The 23,911-nt window shown below is 42.4% G+C and overlaps 1 protein-coding gene across 2 annotated transcripts in view; it reads left to right on the top strand.

The window, feature by feature from the left end:
• Window positions 1-23,911, top strand: part of PHEX (phosphate regulating endopeptidase X-linked) — a 198,757-nt gene that overhangs the window by 37,982 nt on the left and 136,864 nt on the right. For both annotated transcript variants that reach the window (XM_007454158.1, XM_007454159.1), the window contains exons 4-9: window positions 1,739-1,825; window positions 5,254-5,480; window positions 13,423-13,491; window positions 16,025-16,141; window positions 19,322-19,405; window positions 20,892-21,037. In XM_007454158.1, the coding sequence (XP_007454220.1) occupies window positions 1,739-1,825; window positions 5,254-5,480; window positions 13,423-13,491; window positions 16,025-16,141; window positions 19,322-19,405; window positions 20,892-21,037 (730 nt within the window). The remainder of the gene's footprint in view (window positions 1-1,738; window positions 1,826-5,253; window positions 5,481-13,422; window positions 13,492-16,024; window positions 16,142-19,321; window positions 19,406-20,891; window positions 21,038-23,911) is intronic.

The raw sequence follows: 23,911 nt of genomic DNA, 5'->3' as shown, positions 1-23,911 counted from the left end.
TATCTATTTCAAGGAAAGAGTATGATAAGGAACCTGTGTTAGCTGAATTTGTTTCAAAAGTCAAATTCTGGTACAGAAGCCAGAATTTTGACACAAAAAAATTATTGATATTTGTGCACCGTTAGGGTTTGGGGATTGCCCTACTTAGCATATACATGTCCTCTTTTCCGCTTCTCGTGATACATAGAGCGCCTTGGGTACACACTCAGGTACATATTTAATATTTTGAGTTCTTTTGTTCCATGGCTTATTTTTGTTCCCCAGGGTGTTCATATTTGCAGCCTGTGGAGTGTTTATAGCATCACAATAACAATGCATCCCCAAATGAAATTTGGATTACTTACTTTCAAATGTGTCTCCCCAGCAATCCAGTGACTGTGGAAGCAATATGGTGGAAAGGCACGTTATCTGATTTGAATAGAAATATATGTGGGTATGATTTTAGAGATTTCTGTTTATTAGAAAAAGAAATCTTCTTGTATCCTTGGGGCTAGTTACGCCACTTTTATTGCTGTGGTAATACACAAGAAAGCAACAAGTTGAAATAATTGAAAATGCCCACATCGAGCTCAACTTATTTAGTTTATCTTAGTTATATGGACTTGTTTGATGTACAGATGCTTATAGAAAACTGGACAGAAGCTCTGAGTTCCTTTTTTTTTTTTGAAATGTAGAACTTCTGGTTTAGAAGTAGATTCTGCTTTAGGGAATATGTAGTTATTTATTAATTTGATTAGCGCTGTACATTGTATCTTGAAGCTATTCAAAGTACTGTAGGAGCATCTGTTGTACCATCATTTGGAGGCTGCTAGGTTGTTTCAGAAATAAATACCAAATTCCTTGACAACTGCAGTTTGACATAGCTCGATGTAGGCAGTGCCATGGTGCTGTGTGGGAATTCTTTGTCTTGGCTTCATGTTGGTAAATTGATACATCCAAGGTGTTATTTTGTGGGGAGGGTAGATTTTATTGAGTCTTGGCTTTCCTGGTTCCTTATTTAATGAAATAGTGACAGCTGTCATTTTCTACCTTCAAACAATAGCATCAGTGATTTTATAAGCAGAAAATCATTTTCCAGGTGGGCTTGTGTCCATGCTGGCAGCCATTTTATATACATGGCTCATTTTAAATGGCCAGGACTTTGAATGTGTAAATGGGCAAGTTTTCAGGCAATTTGGGTAGGCTTTACATTCTTGCTTCTCCATTTCCTGTCTAAACAACGTCTTCCGTGTCCACAGCATGTTTATGCAACATTGAATAAAACTTCTAATGGGAAATTTCTTACAGGTGACCTCCCTGAGAGGCTGGGCTGTGAAGAAATCTTAAGAAACCCGACCCTGATGAAATTGCCTCCGTTGAGAATATTACTCAGTGCAGAAACGAGGAATAGAATTCAGTTATTTTTGGTTCTTGAATAAATGAATTCTGGGTTTTTTTTGTGTGTAGGTGGCAGAAAACATTAACCCCGGCAGAAGGTCCAGTCTCAGTTGGAAATTGAACTTTCGGTTTCTTTGAATTAGGAGAACCTTGGAGAAGAGGATGTTAAAATATTTGTTATTTGAACCTCAAGCAACTTGGCATCGGTTCTGCTATCTGCATATCTTTTATAGACATATCTTTTCCAGGGTTGTCTGTCTCTACATTTAATTTTCTGGAGGCTGGGACTGATTATCAAATGACCTCCAACTCAGCATCACCTGTGGCTGGATACTAATGAATCCTTTTTTGACCTTCCTAGCACTTTTGGAGAAATCAATCAGTAGAAGGCGGGACACCGAAGCCATACAGAAAGCCAAAATCCTTTATTCATCTTGCATGAATGAGAGTGAGTAATAAAGAAAATAAATAAAATAATTTACCACCCTTATTTTTCAGAGTTCTATTAATGCTTAAAGATATTGATTAAGGAAAAAGAGAACTACTAAGAATTCTACTAATATTTAAAGGTGTTGCTTAAAGAAAGGAGCTATTTTCCAAGACTGGATTTTGACTACCCCTGCCTTTAAAAAAAAATTAATTAGTTAATTAAATTTTGACTGCGTTGGGTCTTCGTTGCTGCGCCGGCTTTCTCTAGTTGCGGTGAGCGGGGGCTACTCTTCGTTGCGGTGCACGGGCTTCTCATTGTGGTGGCTTCTCTTGTTGCAGAGCACGGGCTCTAGGCACACAGGCTTCAGCAGTTGTGGCTCGTGGGCTCTAGAGCACAGCCTCAGTAGTTGTGGCGCATGGACTTAGTTGCTCTCCGGCATGTGGGATCTTCCCGGACCAGGGCTCGAACCCGTGTCCCCTGCATTGGCAGGCAGATTCTTTTTTTTTTTTTTTTTGTAGTTTTCTCTTTTATGATGATAACCAGATCAAAATTTTTCTTAAAGATTATAGGAATCTTCAGCATGTCTGAAGCAGTGTAAATGCTCCGCGGCATGTGGGATCTTCCCGGACCGGGGCATGAACCTGTGTCCCCTGCATGGGCAGGCGGACTCTCAACCACTGCACCACCAGGGAAGCCCAGCAGGCAGATTCTTTACCACTGCACCACCAGAGAAGTCCCTGACTACTCCTTTTTTTTTTTTTTTTTTTTGAATTTTATTTTATTTTTAATACAGCAAGTTCTTATTAGTTATCTATTTTATACATATTAGTATAATATGGGATGATGGGATGAATTGGGAGATTGGGATTGACATATATATGTATAAAATAGATAACTACTTCACTCTGTATGACAGTCTCTAGGCCCATCCGTGTCTCTACAAATGACCCAATTTCGTTCCTTTTTATGGCTGAGTAATATTCCATTGTATATATGTACCACATCTTCTTTATCCATTCATCTGTCAATGGGCATTTAAGTTGCTTCCATGACCTGGCTATTGTAAATAGTGCTGCAACGAACACTGGGGTGCATGTGTCTTTTTGAATTATGGTTTTCTCTGGGTATATGCCCAGTAGTGGGATTGCTGGGTCATATGGTAATTCTGTTTTTAGTTTTTTAAGGAACCTCCATACTGTTCTCCATAGTGGCTGTATCAATTTACATTCCCACCAACAGTGCAAGAGGGTTCCCTTTTCTCCACACCCTCTCCAGCATTTGTTGTTTGTAGATTTTCTGATGATGCCCATTCTAACTGGTGTGAGGTCATACCTCATTGTAGTTTTTATTTGCATTTCTCTAATAAGTAGTGATGTTGAGCAGCTTTTCATGTGCTTCTTGACCATCTGTATGTCTTCTTTGGAGAGATGTCTATTTAGGTCTTCTGCCCATTTTTTGATTGTGTTGTTTGTTATTTTAATATTGAGCTGAATGAGCTGTTGATATATTTTGGAGATTAATCCTTTGTCCATTGATTCATTTGCAAATATTTTCTCCCATTCTGAGGGTTGTCTTTTTGTCTTGTTTATAGTTTCCTTTGCTGTGCAAAAGTTTTTAAGTTTCATTAGGTCCCATTTGTTTATTTTTGGTTTTATTTCCGTTATTCTAGGAGGTGGGTCAAAAAAGATCTTGCTGGGGCTTCCCTGGTGTTGCAGTGGTTGAGAGTCCACCTGCCGATGCAGGGGACACGGGTTTGTGCCCCCATCCAGGAGGATCCCACATGCCACGGAGCGGCTAGGCCCGTGAGCCACGGCTGCTGGGCCTGCGCGTCCGGAGTCTGTGCTCCGCAACGGGAGAGGCCACGACAGTGAGAGGCCCGCATACCGCAAAAAAAAAAAAAAAAAAAAAATCTTGCTGTGATTTATGTCAAAGAGTGTTCTTCCTATGTTTTCCTCTCAGAGTTTTATAGTGCCCGGTCTTACATTTAGATCTCTAATCCATTTTGAGTTTATTTTTATGTATGGTGTTAGGGAGTGTTCTAATTTCATTCTTTTACATGTAGCTGTCCAGTTTTCCCAGCACCACTTATTGAAGAGACTGTGTTTTCTCCGTTGTATATCCCCGCCTCCTTTGTCATAGATTAGTTGACCATAGGTGCGTGGGTTTATCTCTGGGCTTTCTATCCTCTTCCATTGATCTATATTTCTGTTTTTGTGCCAGTACCATATTTTCTGGATTGACCTCCATCTTAATGTTTTGTTGCTAGCTTGATGGAGAAACTAAGAACATTTTATTTCAGTGGTTGGCTTGGATTCTTCAGGTATCAGGTACTCCATGGGGAACTTGGGTAGGGTCAGAAGGGCAAACGATATTGCATGTGGTACAGAAACCAGAATCTGGAGGCTAGGTCTGGTTTGAGAAGGACATAGTACCATTTCTTCTCAAACCACACCTATGTCCTTTGGAACCTCCTGGGGCCTAGAGTAATCCAGATTCCCAGCCGGGCCAGGCTCCTTCTGCTTCTCCATCAGCCTAACAGCCATCTTTGTTGAGCACTTTAGGCCCCTCTCAGCATCTTGGGTCTGACTGGAGTTAAAAGAGACACCTGAGGGCTTCCCTTGTGTCACAGTGGTTGAGAGTCCGCCTGCCGATGCAGGGGACACGGGTACGAGCCCTGGTCTGGGAAGATCCCACATGCCGCGGAGCGGCTGGGCCCGTGAGCCACAACTACTGAGCCTGCGTGTCTGGAGCTTGTGCTCCTCAACAGGAGAGGCCGCGACAGTGAGAGGCCCGCGCACCGCAATGAAGAGTGGCCCCCGCTCGCCGCAACTAGAGAAAGCCCACGCACAGGAAGAAAGACCCAACACAGCCATAAATAAATAAATAAATAAAATTAAAAAAAAAAAAAGAAAAGACACCTGACATTTTACCTGGTACACTTTCTCAAGGCTATTGCAGGCAGAAGCCAGTGCCTCTGGGAAGTGTGTTAACTTGTTTAGGTTTTGAGGTATTATTTGGTGAGCTAGAAGAGGGCGCTGAAAGATGATGAAAGAGTCTGAAGCAGTAATTCATTTTTGTTGGGGAGTGAGTAGTTTTATTGAGCAGTTTCCTTTAGTTAGGGCTGTTCCTTAGTCTTGCAGAGTGTTCTCAGCGTAACATTGCTCATTGGCTTGGGTCAGCATAGTGAGCCCATCTTTTATTGTTGCGAATATTGGGCAGGTTCCCAAGTCAGCTCTCCTGGCAAGAACATCAGGTTTAAACAGTCACACTGAAGTATGAGTCATAGGTAGTTCTGTTTCTGTGGTTATGCTCAGTCCACTGCACCTCTCCCTAAAAAGGTAGGTTGGGGCCTTACTGGAATTTTCTCTTGAGAAGATACACTTGCTTTCTAGTTTGGTGATCCAGTTTGCATTTCTAACTCTCTCTTCATATCTGCTCCCTTTCAGAAGCAATCGAAAAAGCAGATGCCAAGCCATTGTTACATATCCTGCGGCACTCACCTTTCCGCTGGCCTGTGCTTGAATCTAATATCGGCCCTGAAGGGGTTTGGTCAGAGAGAAAGTTCAGCCTTCTTCAGACACTTGCGACGTTTCGTGGCCAGTACAGCAATTCTGTGTTCATTCGTTTGTATGTGTCCTCTGATGACAAGGTGTCCAACGAACACATCTTGAAGGTATAGTGAGGACTCCTTCATCATGCTTGTTTAGTCCAAGGTTAGCGTTTTTGGGTTGCCTTCTCAAGGAAGGAGACTCATACCACCTTAGTGAAATGAAGGTTAAAAATTCATCATGCTTGTTTAGTCCAAGGTTAGCGTTTTTGGGTTGCCTTCTCAAGGAAGGAGACTCATACCACCTTAGTGAAATGATAAGGTTAAAAATTCTGTTAAATGTTAGGATCTAGACTATTCCCTACCCACCCCCCCTCCTCCCCCACCCCCCAGATTTGCAGATTGTAAATCATGAACACACTGTTTTTGTCAGCCTTGCAAGAAGCCGGTGAGTGAGTTTCAAGTGATCTGGCTCTCGAATATCTACCCTGAGCATGTGTAGGGCCCCTTAATCCTGGTGGAGAGATGAGCAAAGACTTTCTGAGCTCTGCTCTTCCTCTCCCCTCATTCCCCTGACCAAGGAGTGAACATGTGCTATGGTTCATTGTTTTCCTTCACTAACATCTTGTGTACATGCCTAAAATTTCATTGTCAAGTTGTCTTGAATCTCTTGTCCTTCCTTTCAAAAGATAAGGCAAAACTTGTTCTAAGTGCTTGGTTGCATTTTCTGTTGGGAGAGTAAACATCTCTTCCATAAAGGAATAGGCCATGAGGGCATACCCTGAGGTGGAGTATTACATTGGTAAAATCAGGAGACTGTCAGAAAACTGCCAACAGTGGAAGATTCATCAGAGAACTTGGCAAGAATGCAAATAGCACTTTTTAAATTGTTTTGTCTTTTGATTCTATTTTTTTTTTTTTTTTGCTTCTGTGATTACTTTAGTAATGAAAATTTTGTTGAACCGCTGATTTTTTTCCCCCAATTCTGTTCTTTGTTAAATCAGAAAATATTAATGATATATTGATATTTAAATCATAGAACTATAAAACCTTTAGAGTGTATTATCCTCTCCTGGTATAAGTCAACTTTGAAAAATCTATACCCTGGAGTTTATTTTTTCATTTATACCAAGGGGCTGGCAAAGTTTTTTCTGTAGAGGACCAGATAGGAAATATTTTATGCTGTGCGGGCAATATTATCTCTGTCTCAACTACTCAACTCTGCTGTTATACCTGGTAAAGCAGCTGCAGACAGTATGTACATAAATGGGTGTGGCTGTATGGCGGGCTGGCCTGCAGGCTGTAGTTTGTCCCTCTCTAGTTTAGACAATGGCAGTCTCAATAAAAATATCTTTAGTCACTGAAAGAATTCCCATCTCCTCAAGAGGAAATTCTTAGTTACAGAGACAGCTGTATATCTGTGCTGGGTGATGGAACAACAACATGACACAGACATACTCTAATGCTCTCAGGATAAGACATGCTCTTCAATGCTCTACAATCATGGTGATGGTCCAATTGACCTCTGTCCCATGTTGATAGATTATTCACTTAAAAAGAACCAAACAAACCAGGTTTTAAAACTCTCATTCTTAATTTCAGAACTATCATGGTATCCCTTCCAAACACCTTAAATGGTGTTTTAAAGTAAGTTGGAGACTGTCTTTCAAACTTAAGTTTACGTACTCTATTGCACGATAGATCTTGATTTCCACACAGGTTAATTAATTGCAAATGGTAACTATTTCAGTTTTCACCAGTTTCTGGATCTAGTATAAGAACTGAATTTATTTCAACATTTTATTTTGGAAAATAATACAAATAAAAGTAAAAAGAATAGTACTGCAAACTCCCGTGTACTCATCAACCCACCTTCAACAGCCAGCAACTTTTGGCTGTTCTTGTTTCATCTGATGCACCTCCTTTTGGAGAGCAGGCTGGAACATTGTGTAGCAAATCCAAGGTGTAATATCATTGCACTGATACATACATCAGTGTTTATCTAATGGAAAGGACTATTACAACAACCAAAAAAGTAATTGTAATTCCATAGTTAACATCTAATACCTGGCGAATTTTCAGTTTTCCTGATTGTCTCAAGCATGTCCTTTAAAACAATTAAACAGTTGGTCATTGATTCAGGTTCCAAATAAGAATCACATGTGCATTGGGTTGACACATCTATTTTAATTTATAGCATACTAGATTTGACTGATTTCAGGGTAACCTAACAGCTAATGAGAGAAAATTCTTGTTTATAGGAGAATCACAGCTTTAAAAGTGCAGGAGAAATAATAGAATTTAAAAGTTAGCATTTTTTAAAAGCCCTAATGAAAAAAAGAGTTAAGGTAACTATCACCAATAGCTGCTAAAGCTATTAGATGAATGGTTGATGGAGAAATTCAGGATAGAGAGACCAGACTGACATCAAATGAACCCAGATATTAATGGTAGCATTGCTAAAAGTTGGAAAACCAGATTTTGTGTGCCTCCTGATACCGTGCAGTGGGAAGCATATGCTATCAATGATGCCAAAAGCAAAGGGAAAAGGGCCCGTGAGCCATGGCCGCTGAGCCTGCACGTCCGGAGCCTGTGCTCCGCAACGGGAGAGGCCACAACAGTGAGAGGCCCGCGTACCACACACACACACAAAACAACCAAAAACAAACATCTGTGTGTATGTACATAATTGTAAATAAGCACTTGGGCCTCCCTGGTGGCGCAGTGGTTGAGAGTCTGCCTGCTAATGCAGGGGACACGGGTTCGAGCCCTGGTCTGGGAGGATCCCACATGCCGCGGAGCAACTAGGCCCGTGAACCACAACTATTGAGCCTGCGCGTCTGGAGCCTGTGCTCCGCAGCAAGAGAGGCCTGCGCACCGCGATGAAGAGTGGCCCCTGCTTTGCCACAACTAGAGAAAGCCCTTGCACAGAAACGAAGACCCAACACAGCAAAAATAAATTAATTAATTAATAAACTCCTACCCCCAGCCTCTTCTTAAAAAAAAAAAAAAGGAGAAAAAAAAAGAACTTGGATCTAATCAAGCCCATAGTTTTAACACCAGCTTATAGGAAACACGGGGAATAGAGGATCACGGCAATCAATTTTTAACAGCTTGCCTTGCACACTGAATATTCAATTAAACTGATCCTAGAAACACTGAACTGTCAATAACAGAACACTTTCCAAATGTAAGGAGGCACTCATGTGCTTACTACCGGTCTCTTCTGCCAAGATGGCAGCTTCCTCCAAACTGATGTGTTTGAGCATGGCCTGGCATTTGAGTGCAGTGTGCATTTGCTTCAGTTATGTCCCTGGTTGTACCATTTTATATGAGTGAATATCCACACACTTGAATTAACAAAATAGAGCTATAGTCTTTCTAATCACGACAGAGCCGCTAGAAGTTCAAGCATGTGTCTAGATATTGGTAGCAAAAGCTTTCTTCTGAGATCTGCATAAAACCCAGTGAACCTGGTAACAAAGACTAGCGTATCTATGGCTGCCAGTGTTGTAGAATGTGTGGGTGTTGCTTTTGTTAGAAATAGTTAAAACTATAAAAAATCTAACTGAGTATTTGAAGCCCCTTTTACGTTTTGTGGAACATAGTTTGAAAACCACTGCCATAGTGGAGAGAAGAGTATGCTTTGGTGTTAAAGGGATTGAGGTTTGTGGTTTGGCTTTGTGACTTACTCACTGAATGTGTGTGCAGATTGTTTCACTTCTCCCAGTTTCATTGTCCCCATGTGGCATGAAGGGTGAATTAGAATTTACTTTTCACTGTTGCTGTGAGATTTAAATAGGATGAATTTGGTGGCAATTTACAGGATGGATGCTGGTACACAGTAGCACATGACAAAAGGTACCTTTCTCTTAAAGCATGACTAGGCAACTGGTCAGAACCATTTGGGGAATGTTTGTCTTCAATTTCTGTGCCAAACATGTGTCTCAGATCTCAAGTTCAGATGTGCGAGAAATAGCCGTTTCCTTTAGTCAGTCAGTCTCATGTCTGACTCTGAGCTCCCACCCCCACCTTTTAGTTGGAAACTGAACCAGTCTAGGCCCTTCCCTACTTCCTGGCTACTCCATTTCTCAGCCTTCTCCTAGGGTATTGGGAGACCCTCTGATCATCAGTTACGTGTTTCTGAAAAGAAACCTGCCATCCCAGCCCATGTAGCCACTTCAAGTGTTCCTCTCTGCTGCTGGGGCCCTGGGCCTCCCAACTCCCTCTCAAATCCTGCCATCTCTAGGGGCATTGATGGGTCCTTCTGCTCATGAGAAACTTTGACTTCTTTGGCTGCCTAGATCCTGTTTTTGCTCTGGGAGAACTCTCTCTTACCCCCAAACTCTGCTCCCTCAATGTATTTAGACTTCCTTTTCCATCACATTCTATTTTCCTCAGTGTTCTTGGGTTTTGTAATCCCACAAACCCATGGGGATAAGAAAAATGACTTCTTTGGGAAGGCACAGCTCTGTGAGCATACTGCAGGGTGAGCAGGTGGTGCCTTTGGGTGCCTTTCCAATGGGCACATGTATTCCCATGCCAAGAAATGCAGTTTGGCAGGCAGGGGTTGCTCAAACCCACACAGTGGTCCTCTATAAAGTTCCCCTGTGGCAAGATGGCACAGGATTTGCCACACACTTAAATGGGAGAAAGGAAATACACAAATACAGGAAACGACAGATGAATGCCTGCCATCATATCTCACTACATGTGTTTCGTTTTTTGTGTGTGTAAAGAATGAGGATTTAAAGGACAATAAAAGACTTTTGAATATACGTGGTCCTGAAAGAGTGTTCGGAAGGCCAGGGTTGTCTCAGTATGTGTTACCAGAACAGTGACTTGAAGTGATCATCACCCAGCGCCTGCATTTGTGTGACTCTTAGCAAACTCCGTAAGGATGATAAGGAGAGACTGTCTTGGAAATGAAGTTGTTTCTAACTTTTTTGTCCTTTTCCTGCGTCATACTGTGTGAGATGTTTCTTTTTGTATTACTGTTTTGTTTCCTAACCTGTGGTGTATTGCAGTCAGAGAAAAAATTCGTATTTCCGTTCAATGTGTTAGAGTTCCTAAAAATATATTATACTTTCTACTTGCAATATTAAGATCAGTTATAAATGCAAGGATTGGAAAACCTCAGACAACATAGTGTCCTAATATTGGCCTCTTGAGAAAGTCTTTTGCCTCAAGAGTTTATCTGGTTCTAATGAGATTTAGTTGACTGACCTTATTCAATCTGTTTGGTGTATTTAAGCTGTTCCCTAGAAACGGTAGCAATCTGAAAGTTTAAGACAGGTCCGGTAACTTCACTTGAATCATCTAAACTTTTACAATAAGTGGATTTAACTTCATTTCATCAGAGGGAAGCTTTGGCTTTCTTGATATTGTCTACACAGTTTCCTTTCCTTTGAGACTGAAGCTCAAAGAATTCTCCAAGTGGTCTAAATCTAGTTGAAACCCAAAGCATCTTAATCATAATATTATGTTTCATGTTCCTGGCTTACTTAATTTTTGGAAGAAATGGTGGTATATTGGGAATTGGAATAGGGTGAAGCCAGGCGGGCTTGTGATTTGGTTGTTTAGGGCCAATTAGCGAAGAAGATTGAACACAGTAATTTGAGGTTTTTAGCAATACACCCAGGCAGCATGGAAGTTATGAAAACATCTTTTCCCCCCAACTCACTTAACTTTTTAAATGTGCGAATAAGATTTAAGGTAGAAAATCTGCTGTTGCATTCAGTTGTATTCAGTTTTTGGGCAGTTGCTGATACTCAAGAAAACAGAAAGAACAACCATAGATTTAGAGACGGTTCTGGAACTTGAACATTTTTTATTTAAAAATTTATATACAGTTAAATCCACTTTTTTTAAAAATTCACTTTTTGTGAAGCACAAGTCTGTAAGTTTTTACAAATGCATGGAGTCATGGCGTCACCACCGTAGGAAAGAGAATAGTCCCATCGCTCCCTCAAAATTTACCTCGTGTTGCCCCTTTGTAGTCATCCACTCTCCCCATCCCCAAACCCTGTTCTCCATCCCTACAGTTTTGCCTCTTTTGGAATGTGATTAAAATTTGCCCATGCTGTTGCATGTATCAGTAGTTCATTCCTTTTTATGAGTGAGTAGTAGTCCATTGTGTATCACAGTTTATCCATGTGCCAGTTGAAGAACATTTGGGTTGTTTCTAGTTTGGGGCAATAATGAATAAAGTTACATGCAGGCTTTTGCATGAGCATAAGTTTCATTTCTCTTGGGTAAATAGCTAGGAAGTGAGTTTGCTGGGTCACATGTAGGTGTATGTTCAATTTTACAAGAAACTGTCAAACCAATTTCCAAAGTGGCTCTGTCATGTTGCATTCCCGACAACAGTGTGTGAATGATCTAGTTTTTCTACATCCTCACCAGCACTTGGCATTATAAGTTATTTTTTTTGCCATCCTAGTACATGTATAGTGGTGTTCCATTGTGGTTTAGTTTACATTTTGCTAATGACTAGTGATGTTCAGCATCTTTTCATTAATTTATTTTCCGTTTGAATATTTTTTTTGGTGAAGTGTTTGTTCAGATCTTTTGTCCAGTTTTAAATTGGGTGGTTTCTTTTCTTATTGAGTTGTGAGGACTCTTTATATATGCTGGATACAAGCCCTTTGTCATATATGTGATTTTGAAATTTTTTCTCCCTGTCTGTAGCTTGTCTTTTTCATTCTCTTAACAGTGTCTTTCACAGAGCAAAAATATTTAATGATGATGAAGTCCAATTTATTTTTTCTTTTATGGATCTGCTTTTGGTGTCTAAGAGCTCTTTGTCTAACCCCAGGTCAAAGATTTTCCCCTGTGTTTTCTCCTAGAAGTTTTATAGTGTTAGTTTTTACATGTAGGTCTATGATCCATTTTGAATTAATTTTTGTACAAAGTTGTGAGATGTGGGTTGAGATTCTTTTTTTTTTTTTTTGGCACATGGATGTCTGATTGTTGTAGCTCATTTTCTGAAAAGACTGTATTCTTCCCTTTGATCGCCTTTAAGGTGCTGAAAGTTTTTTTTTTTAATTTTTAAAAATATTTATTTTCTTTAATTTTTTGGCTGCGTCAGGTCTTAGTTGTGGCATGCAGGATCTTCGTTGCGGCATGAGGGATCTTTTGTTGTGGTGAGGGCTTCCCTCGTTGTGGCATGTGGCTTTCCTCTCTCTAGTTGTGGCGCTCAGGCTCCAGGGCACTTGGGCTCTGTAGTTTGCAGCACGCGGGCTCTCTCGTTGAGGCGTGTGAGCTCAGTAGTTGTGGCGCGCGGGCTTAGCTGCCCCCGCAGCATGTGGGATCTTAGTCCCCTGACCAGGGATCGAACCTTTACCCCTGGACCACCAGCAAAGTCCCAGTGCTGCAAGTTTTAATTCAAGAAATTATGATATACTTTTCTATAATAATAATTCTAGATATTTAGTTGTCTGATTATTGTTTGTATTTTTATCACCTATCTTAAACTTTCCAGAGAGGGTTCTAAAGTTTGCAAAGATTTCTCAAAACAAAATTATTGTTGATTCCTTTCCCCCCAAAAATGGTGCAATACAGTATTTTAGGGAGAGGGAGGTAGACAGTCTGGTTAATCAGCTTGATGTGGATTGGCATTTTGCAAAATACTGCAGTGAGAAGAATAGTGGATCTGGTGATGGAAGACAATGATTCCCCTCTGAGCTCTGCCCAACTGTGTTACCTTGGGGAAGTCGCATGACTTCTTTGGATTTCGTTTCTCCACCCACCAAATAAGGGGGAAAATCAGATAATCTCTAAGACCTATTCTAGCTCAAATATTATAGCTTTGATGCTATTCAGTATTGTTGGAAACTCAAAAGGGTTAGAAACCATGAATCAGGGGAGGAGGGGCAGGTCTCTGATACTTTATAACGGTCATTGCTGAAGTGCCTACTTGGATGTAGCTCTGATTGCATTGAATTGTTTTTGTAATGGTAACACATGCTCTAAATATGGCTGGTATGCAGATCTCATGACTCTTGTTAATAACATGGTACCTAAGAATTTACAGTGCAAGCAAATGCTTTGTCTTTTGTTTCAACAGCTGGACCAAGCAGCACTCTCCCTAGCCGTGAGGGAAGACTACCTCGATAATAGCACAGAAGCCAAGTCTGTAAGTTTTACTCATTCAACTCTGTATCTTGTCAGGCATTGTTGGCTTCATAAATTGTTCTCACATTCCCAACTGTTCACTAGAATTGAGCAGTGTGGGTGTTTGATGACCATATTCCCAATGTAGGAAGCAAAGGCCTTTCATTTCGGCAGATAAATGACACTCCCTGTTTTCTGGAAGTCTGATAATGAAGGCTGTATGAGTCCCTGTGCTCAGTGCCCTCATGATCAAGGTGGGAAGACAGCACACCCAAACTGAGTAACCAAAGGATGAGCTTGCAGCCATTCCTCAGAAGTGCAGAGAGCTCACAGTACATTGCAGAAGCATGGGCATGACACCCAGTCGACCAGTGGTTCCCAAATTGTACTGCTTAAGAACCATCTGGGAAGCTTCTATTAAATGTCGATTCTTGGGCCTCAGCAATGGAAAGTCAGATTTAGTAGACTTGAAGTGAGGCCCAGGAATCTTTTTTTAACTGGTGCCCCAGGTTAATTTAAGGTTAATGAGAACCAGATGGGATCAATCTGGTCCGGCTTCTTGGGTTGGCTTGGAAACCTAGTAGTTTCCTGGAGGTTGGATTAGAGCTGGTTCATTCCTAACACTTTCAATTCATTTTGGAACCTCTCTTGAGCTTCCAAAAGGAGCCTCAGACCCAGGGGAACCTTGACCAGGGAGTGCTGGGGTTTCTGGCCTAGCCTGAGAATGCAGGAACTTCGACAGGGAAGTGCTGGCTCACAGTGGAAGTCCCTGCTCCTTTGCTGATAGGAAAGCCTATATCTAGGAGGCTCTGGAGGGCAGGAAGCTAGCCGAGATCCTAGGCACCTTTCTGGCTGAGGACACTCATGGAAGAAGGTTGGCGAGTTTTCCTTCTTGAAAGTGGACAGAATGAACTTTTGCCAATCTGGGGAACCTCTGTTTCTGCTGGGGTCACCACCCTACAAGCAGCCGTGCTTGAAATCTTGTCCCTGTCCTGTAGCCAATCAGTCCTGTAGACTCTGCCTTCAAAGTATCTCTTCCACCTAGTCCCTCCTTTCTGTCCTTACTGCCCTAGGGCGGACCCCTGTTAAGTCTCCTTTTAGCTGTTCCCTCCTCCCCTCATTCCATTGCCTCCTTAGCACCACCACTTGACACGTTCTCTTCTCAAAGTACAGCTCCCAGAGTGCTTTTGCTCACAAGCTAGACTCTAAATTCTGTAGAGGGAGGGAGTTCAAGGCCTCTTCGTGACCTGGTCCCAAACCACCTTTGCTGTCTCACCTATTTTTATTCTTCCCCCAGCAAAGCAGCTTGCACACCTCACAGGAGGACTCCTCACCGCTTCTGAACTAGTCTCCTTTAACTGCTATGTCCCCGGTTTCTTGAGGCTGGAATTTTCCAGTTCTTGAGTTTCTAAGCACTTAGCAACTTTATTAAGTACCTCATTTTGGTCTTGCTGGTGTTATAGTTAGTTGTGATGTGTTTCTCTCCCTCACAGGGTCACACTGAGAACCAGACTCAAGTATTATTTAATTTTTCATCTGTACCTCCCATGTGCACAGAAGGCCTAGCAAGATATCGTGCCTGTGTATTGACTGAATAAATATTTTTGGAATTGAACTGGGAATTGCAAAACATTTCTAACTAAGACTATTTGTGAAGCTTGCTTACTGATTCAACAAATAATTATTAAGGGCCTGCTATATGCCAAGCACCATGCAGGTCTCGAGGTCATAAACGTCATAAGAATAGCTATGCAAAATCAAGGTTACATTGGGAAATCTTATTCCCATAGCATAACTATGAAACAGTTTAAAACCCAGTGTATTGAGTTCTCACAAATATATCTGGAAGGAGAGGTGACCCCCAACAAGATTCCTTAGTTCCCACAAAGTAAGATCCCCCTCTCCAATAGTATGTGAATAGCCTGAAAATGGGTTTATGAACATGCAGGGAGGAAATTCTATATTTGCTAGGTTTCTCTTCATCATTCTTCTCTTCTTTCCCTTCTTTCTTCCCTGAGCTGGTGAGGAGAACTCTGTAAAAACCATACAAAACTGAAAAGACATAGGGCTTTGATCACTGGTCTTTTGTTTTTAGTGTGGAGGTGGGTAAATTGAGCCGGAAGAGAATAAATCACAGTTCCCATTAGTCTTCATGGATCATGCCTCCTGCTTTTAGCGACAGTTCTTTCCCATTATTTTATTAAAGTGTCACTTGCCTGGAAAGAGGAGTCTGACCTTTAACTTTCTATTCTGGGCTCATTTGTAGATGTTTCATGTATCCATAATATCGCTAGTTGCCAGCAAACTAATTCTCTTGATCCTTGGTGGCCAGACATTTCTGTCTCATGGAAACAGTACCCAAGTAGCCATCATTCTTCTTGGTCCCAAGGTGGTAGGTGGGTGGTTGGTATTGCATGATGCCTGTACCATACTTCGAGTACAGAGTGAAGATGAAGGGCATTTACTTCCACTTGCTGTTTCTGCTCTTCCGTGTCCCTGAAACATACTTCCTAATAGGCTGATGTCATGGTCACTTGCTTCTTTGTCTCTTACAGTATCGGGACGCCCTTTACAAGTTCATGGTGGATACTGCCGTGCTTTTGGGAGCTAATAGCTCCCGAGCAGAGCATGACATGAAGTCGGTGCTTAGGTTGGAAATTAAGATAGCTGAGGTAAATCTTAATCTAAAATCTGTTTTTTTTCTTCTCTTTATTTTAAAGGCATTGTATCTTCAATGAAAATATATTTTAAAAAATCATTCTGTGGCATTGTTCTTTGGGTTCAAGGTAGAACTTATAGCATCCCCCTCTGGGAAGTAACAGGAAGAAAAACCATGACAGAAAGAAGAGCTCTTCATTCCTTCTACCTCTCTGCTTGAAGCCCATTCAGTGTCCACATGCTGCTCAGCTGTGGCCAAAGAATAGCAGCAGGGAGAGACTCTTTGTTTTCCTAGAGGAGCTCCTGTTTGGCCTCAACTGAAGAATATATATTTGATAAATCGTTATTGATTTGGCTTGAGTGGAACGTTATTTTTAGTCTACTCTTTACACCATTCCTACTCAGAAGTCAATCTGATCTAGGATAGGGGCTTCGGGAAGTCTATCCACCCATACCGGACACATAATTTGATGTAGAAAGTGTATAGGGCAGGCTGGTAAGCATTTATTAGCTTCCTTTCTAGTGCTACTTTGTACTTACCCCTGGTTTTCATTCTTTGCTTGCCCCACTCTAATGAATGTCATTGTGTCATATGCTGTGTTCTGTGTAAGTCACCTTTAAGATTTTTTCAGGCTCATGGTGGAGGCAAAAAGATACAAGAACAAACTTGAGGGAGAATAATCAGAAATCCTAAATGGTTAGCTTTGTTCAAAGAATAACTTTTCTAGAAGAACAAAGAATAAAATCTCTATATGTTCCCAGGACCGGAGGGAACAAATATGGTGAAATTTGCTTGTGGAGATACACTGTAGTGAAAAAAATGATACTTTTGTCAAGAAGTGGTTGCATATAGGTTGGTAGTCTTCTATAAGAGAAGTTGGTAAAAATCCTGAAGTGCCTGGGAGTCCAAGTGTTGCTTGGTTTTGTGTTTGGCGAGGTGCGGTGGGGTGTTGAAGTGAGGAGCAGGCTGATAGGGTCAGGAGGAATTGGCCTGTTGGCCGCCATGGTGTACATGTGTATCTTTCTGTAGACCCCTAGTTGCAGAGCAAAAAGTTCATCCCTGTATGTCACCTTTGAAGACTGCAAAGACTGCTGCAGATGTTCTGGAGTCAAAGGCTGTGCCTCTGAACCAGTCTAGAGGCCATCTGGATTCCCTTCCCAGGCAAATAGGAGACCCAGCAATCTGATTTGGACCGAAGCTCTGATACAGCAGGAAAGGCCTTGCCTTGAGCCAGGGATCTGGACCAAAAAGGGAACTAAAAACAGCTGGGCTGAGGCAAGACTGGGAATTATCAAGAGGTTAAATGAAGTGACAAATCCATGGGGTGGGGGAGTAGCTGGCAGAGAGCTGAAAACAGCTCTGAGGTCAAAGGGCTGCAGCCTGGGCCTGCAAGGCTGAGTAGAGGGAGGAGGGGTGTGAACATTCTCTGAGGCAATGATTTATTAATAAATAGAGCCAGGAGAGTGCTTGTGAGTTATAGGAAGTCTCTCCTGTGGAGGGTGAGGAGGGAGAAGCTGAGGACACCGGAGCATTTAGAAAAGAGGGGGGTAGATGTCTGCCACTCAGCGTTCTGTGATTTTGTCTTGACAGATCCATGGTGTGTGGGTTTTTGGCCAGCCGGTAATGCTTATATGTGTCTCTTACATCCCAGGTCACTAGGGACCTTCAAAATTAGCGGGGCATATCATCCTAGGGAAACTTCTAAAGCTGGGGAGACAGGACAATGTAGTCAAGCCTCCCCCTCCAAAAGTTCTTGTAAGCACAGCCATGGAAGTGTGCATTCAGCCATTCCCAGCTAGGGATGTGTACATAAGGGGAGGTCTTGTTGATGGCATGGCCCTTGGGATTAGAGCCAAGTGGAGTTTTTTTTGCTTTTTGTTTTTTAAAAATTTATGTATTTATTTATTTTTGGCGGTGTTGGGTCTTTGTTGCTGCGCACAGGCTTTCTCTAGTTGAGGCGAGCGGGGACTACTCTTCGTTGTGGTGCGCGGGCTTCTCATTGCGGTGGCTTCTCTTGTTGCAGAGGATGGGCTCTAGGCGTGTGGGCTTCGGTAGTTGTGGCTCACGGGCTCAGTAGTTGTGGCTCACGGGCTCTAGAGCGCAGGCTCAGTAGTTGTGGCTTGCGGGCTTAGTTGCTCCGTGGCATGTGGGATCTTCCCGGACCAGGGCTCGAACCCACGTCCCCTGCATTGGCATTCTTAACCACTGCGCCACCGGGAAGCCCCCAAGTGGAGTTTAATTGGAAAGACTTGAAAAAGAAAACGAATCCTAGGCAAAGTGTTGAATTATGGTTCAAACCATGAGGGTGGTGTTGATGGGTAGGGGTGCAAGGGTAGGAGAGTCCTGTGTAAGTTGGAAGGTGGCAAGTTTAATGCAAGGGAATCAGATGATGGATGGTATTAAGGCAAAATCATGATGTGCTCAGGGGCATGGGGAGCTACTGCCTGTCCACGGGAGTGATTAAGATGGCCCTTGAGGAAGTTGATTGTTGTTGCTCTTCTCAGACTAAACATGGCAGAGGCCAGAAGCTTAGATTTGGTGTTGCCAAAATGGCCAAGAGCATAAGTATTGGGAATGGAGGAGTGTGAAGAGTCAGGGCTGTAGATGCAGACTTGGCAATATGTCTGGGTGGTAACTGAACCCATACCCCTAGCACTGGGGCCAGGGGAATCTCAAGGCCAGTGAAACCAGAGGGAAGAGGGGAAGTGAGGGAATGAGCTGTTGACAGAATGGTCACAGGTGGCAGTGGTGTCCAGATAGTCTAGTGCTCTTCAGTGAGAATGTTCCCCTAGGGATGAAGGGGTGGCCTGTAGTCCATGAACTATGGAGGTCATTACCTGGACACCGCAGGTGAAGGTGGGATGTTTGTCTCAATTGCTCAACCTTGGTTTGGCTGTCAAGCCCGAGCCAGTAACAGGTTTTGTCCATCCGCATTATAGGGATGGGAGGGATTCGAGTAGTTATTTTTGTACCGAGGACAGTGTTTCACACTGAGCAGGACAGCAAAGTTTCTTTTTCTGTTCTTAATCTTGCCTGAAGTGATATCTTTTTTTCTTCTCTCCCAGGTTCGGCACCACAGCAAAATCTTGAAAAAGTTTACGATACTATGCAGATGTTTTGGCACATGTAGAAAGTAGTCATGCAGTAAGAAATGGTTCATTTGAAAAAAATAACCAGAGTCTCTTTCCAACAGATAATGATTCCACATGAAAACCGAACCAGTGAGGCCATGTACAACAAAATGAACATTTCCCAACTGAGTGCTATGATTCCCCAGGTTGGTGAAAATGATCCAGGAAATTGTATCTTAACTGGTCATTGGACAAGCGATTCTATTTCACCTGTGTGTAAAATTTTGCCTCGTAAAACCTACCATTGGTCTTCTTGCTCATCATCATCTTTGTCAGTCATCACATAAAATATCCCTTGTCTGTGCATCAGGATGCTTTCTGCTATAGGGAATAGAAAACTTTTCCAAGAGTGGCTTAAAAACTTCAAGCCCGTTTTCTTACGTGACAGAAGTCTAGACCTAGGTGGCTGTTGGTGTTGGTTTAGCTGTTGCACAATGTTGTCAAAGATCCAAGTTCTTTCTTTCCGCTCCACTCTTCTTAGTGTGTTGGCTTTTTGACTTCATGTTTGATGACTCAAGGTTGTAAGGTGGCTGCCACAGCTGCATATGTCACATCTGCCTTCAGGGCAGGAAGAAGGCGGAAGCACCAGTATGGGCCATGTGTAACTCTTCTGCCAGGAAAAACCAAAGCCTTTCCAGGTGTCTTCCCTTTATTTCTTATTAAGTAGGATTGGGGCACGTGGCCATCCCTACCCACAGGCTAGGCTGGGCAAGTGAGTGACTGGTTTTCCTTTTCAATAGTGGAGGCAGGCAAGGGAGGAAAAGAAGGGAAAAAGACTGGGGATGACTTTTGGGGTGGCCAGGTAAGAACGCCAAGATAGTGATGCTATGAAGAGGGGACACGTTACTTTTTGTTGCTGCTTGTTTCCCTCTGTGTAAGAAAGGCTATGCTAGGGCTTCCCTGGTGGCGCAGTGGTTGAGAGTCCGCCTGCCGATGCAGGGGACGCGGGTTCGTGCCCCGGTCCGGGAGGATCCCGCATGCCGCGGAGCGGCTGGGCCCATGGGCCATGGCCGCTGAGCCTGCGCGTCCGGAGCCTGTTGCTCCGCAACGGGAGAGGCCGCAGCGGTGAGAGGCCCGCGTACCGCAAAAACAAAACAAAAAAAAAAAACGGTAAAAAAAGAGAGGCTATGCCAGAGGGAAGAGCAGAAATGTAGTGGGGCATCTCTGTCTGTGTGGACAGGAGAGTGAATGAGTAGGGAGTGGGGGAGAATGCAGGGAGAAGGGAGGTGAGGGCTAGCGCAGGAGGGAGGGAAAGTGCAAGAAGGAAGGAGGGAAAGCTCAGTAGAGAAGCGAGAGGAAGGAAGAGAGGGAGGGGCAGAGGGGAGGAGGCAGGGAGAGTGCTGGAGGGGCCAGGGGAGCGAGAGTGCGCATTACTGGGCGAGTGTGTGCACGCACGTGTGGTGCATACGCAGACGGTACAGGGCACACGTTCCATTTACAATTCAGGCAGTAGGTGTGGTCTGGGTGGCAGTGATCAGGAATTTATTTTCTAGATTTGAGCAGTTGAATGTTTAATTATTTGGTCTGAAGTCACAAGCAATGGATTACATTCAACTGACTCTATTTGCCTTTCTCCTTGATTCTTGCCCCTCAGAGGTTCTCTCACTATGTTGTTTTTCTCTCTCTCCTCAGTTTGACTGGCTGGGCTTCATCAAGAAGGTCATCGATGTCAGACTCTACCCCGAACTGAAAGACATCGGCCCCTCAGAGAATGTGGTGGTCCGTGTCCCTCAGTACTTTAAGGATTTGTTTAGGATATTAGGCTCTGAGAGGAAGAAGTAAGAGCTTTTTTGTGCATTTTACTGTGACTTTTATTTTTCCTTTTAAATTATAAGGTCTTCCCTCTCATGTCCTTTGAAAACTGTTTTTAAAGAAAGTTACATCAAAAGAGTCTTAGGGAAAGTCATGGTGCCCTTTGTGACGAATAGGCCGAAACCATCATCTGGTGTAATTTATTCGCTATGATGACAACAAATACGCAGTATTTTTGCCCCTTATTTCTGGTCTTTCTCCGTATTTTCTTTCTGAAAGCCTAAGTTGTTTATTAGTTTTGGGAACTAGTCATATGATGATGTTATTTTCTGAGCTTTCTATGTGAACATCTTTGTTTTTCCCCAGTTCATTCTCGGTCTTTTGCTGTTTTTTTCTGGTTTCTTTTAAGCCAATAAGTCACTTTGTGGCAATAAACCAAAGTACCAGTATTGAAAAGACATAAGATCACTCTGGGAACTGTAGAAAAATTGGACTGATGAAACAACTTCAGGAACTGTCAGGTTTTTCTTAAAGAATGTTTTAGAATTTGTTGCTTTGTTCCTTTAGCACTACAAAACAAGGAAATGCTAAAAATGTCCAGGAAAGAGAATTTTTTTTATTGAAGTATAGTTGATTTACAATGCTGTGTTAATTTCTGCTGTACAGCACAGTGGTTCAGTTATACATATATATATATATATATATATATATATATACGCACACATTCTTTTTTTTAATATTCTTTCCCATTATGGTTTATCACGGGATATTGAATATAGTTTTCTGTGCTGTACGGTAGGCCCTTGTTGTTTATGCATTCCGTATATAAAAGCTCACATCTGCTGACCCCAACCTCCCCCTCCAGCCCTCCCCCAACCTCCTCCCCCTTGGCAACCACCAGTCGTGAGTCTGTTTCATAGATGGGTTCACTTGTGTCATATTTTAGATCAGGAAAGAGAATTTTACATCCTCATGAAGCCATTCACATTTGACTACAGAAAATGAAGTGCAGGAAGGTCAAATAGTTGACAAAGACAGCTTAATAGGCTAATTGCCGGGCCATAATTAAAAATCATACTTTCTCATTTGGACTTAGACAAGGCTATGTTACCAGGAGTTGTGTTGGAAAAAAGGCACCTGCAAAAGTCCTAGGAATAAAATTTAGCATCCATCCCCACCTACGAAAACACTTAGACACTTTTGACGAGCTGTTCATTTTAAGATGCTGTTTTCTTATGATAAAAACAACATGTGTTCATTGAAGAAGGCATACGAAAAAGTAAACATGCAGAAAAGGGAGAGTAGAAATGATAAATTCACTTCAGATCCTTTGTGAGGTAGAGCCTTGCTATTCCAAGTGTGGTCTGTGGACCAGTAATGCCAGCAGCATCACCTTGGGCCCTTGGTAAAAATACAGATTCCAAGGGCCCTCCTCTTTAGAGGCTGATGCAGTAGATCTGGGGTGAGGCCCAGAAGTCTGTATTTTAACAAGCATCCCAGGAATCTTACGATTAGTTTTTTGGGAGACTCACTGCTTTAGAAAACTTTTTCATATGTACTTCCTAGCTCTGTCATACTATAAAATATGACCCAAATGATTTTGTACTCCTATGCCATTGAGTTACTCAGCACATTTTAAATGGTGGAGGTAATTTCTGTTGAAAGATGGAGTTTGCCATGCTGTATGTGCATCCTTCAGCACCTAGTGAGTTGGTTTCTTCTAGTGTCTGTGTTATCTTCAGTTGTAAATTAGTAGGTACTTTTGGAAACTGTATTAATTTTACAATTTACAACCAGGGGATAGATTGGGCCTTGGTTTACTGTATTAGATAATCTCTTTGGTGGTGATTACACTTTAGAATTGCAGGACCTGTCATGACAAAGGGCCCAAGAAAGACCATGATTGGAGGAAGACATTAATCTGGTTCTTGACAAAATGGTAACTTAGACAGATGTAAACATAGTGAACTATAGTGTAAGAAAATATAGATAGAAAAATGAACTGCAGACATTATGTACATAACATAAATGACCTGCAGATATTATGAAGCTTCAGTTTTAAATAAAGACAAAAAACAAATCTCTGTCACATAGTTTACTCTTCAGCAACCAATTCCTCAAAAACAACTTGTATTCTGTGTATGTTTATGAGATTTCAAAACACTGTATGCTTCTTGAGAATTTTCGTAACACTTTATTTGCATGGCACAGTAAGGTTTTTAGACTGCTAATCATCTTTGATCCTCACTTGTGTTGTGGCACAAGAGTGGTCAAGGAAACGTGCCCTTGGGTGCCCTAGTTACTACATTAGGACATACCAATCACTGTAATAAGCACCTCTAAACTCTTATTGGATTGTACAGTGAAAATTGTACTCTCTGCTTCTGGAATGTCCAACATGGGTGTCCCTGTAAGGCAGCTTTCCTCCAAGTAGGGACTTGGGAACCCAGGCTCCTTCCATCTTGTGGTTCTAACTTCCTCTGGCTTTTTGGAATCCTCTCCATTCAGCCAGTGGATGGGGAAAGAGAGTGGAGGATTGCGCAGGAGGTTTTGTGGGAAGGCCTAGAAGTGGAATGTGTCACTTCAAGCCGTATTCCATTGACCAGAACTCAGCCACATGACCCATTTAACTGCAAGAGAAGCTGGGAGATACAGTCTAGCTTCGTGCCCAGGAGCAAAATATCAAAGAACTTACCTAATTTTCTGGTTTGCTCCTCTCCCTCACCTCCACGACTCAGTGAGCATCTGATGGGGGGCACTCCTGTAATTGCTTTTGTAACTTCAAGGCCTAGCATGGTACTTCTCACATAGAAGATACTTCCTAAAAATTTCTAAAAGTTAACCAGATGGCCCAATGCCCACTGTGCAGGAGGTGGCATGGGAGCAGAACCCCCAAAGGA

The sequence above is a fragment of the Lipotes vexillifer genome, unplaced genomic scaffold, assembly GCF_000442215.2.
Source record: "Lipotes vexillifer unplaced genomic scaffold, Lipotes_vexillifer_v1.1 scaffold279, whole genome shotgun sequence".
NCBI classification, from domain to species: Eukaryota; Metazoa; Chordata; class Mammalia; order Artiodactyla; family Lipotidae; genus Lipotes; species Lipotes vexillifer.
Note: the sequence above shows the minus strand (reverse complement) of the source record. Positions and strands in the feature narration are given on the sequence as shown.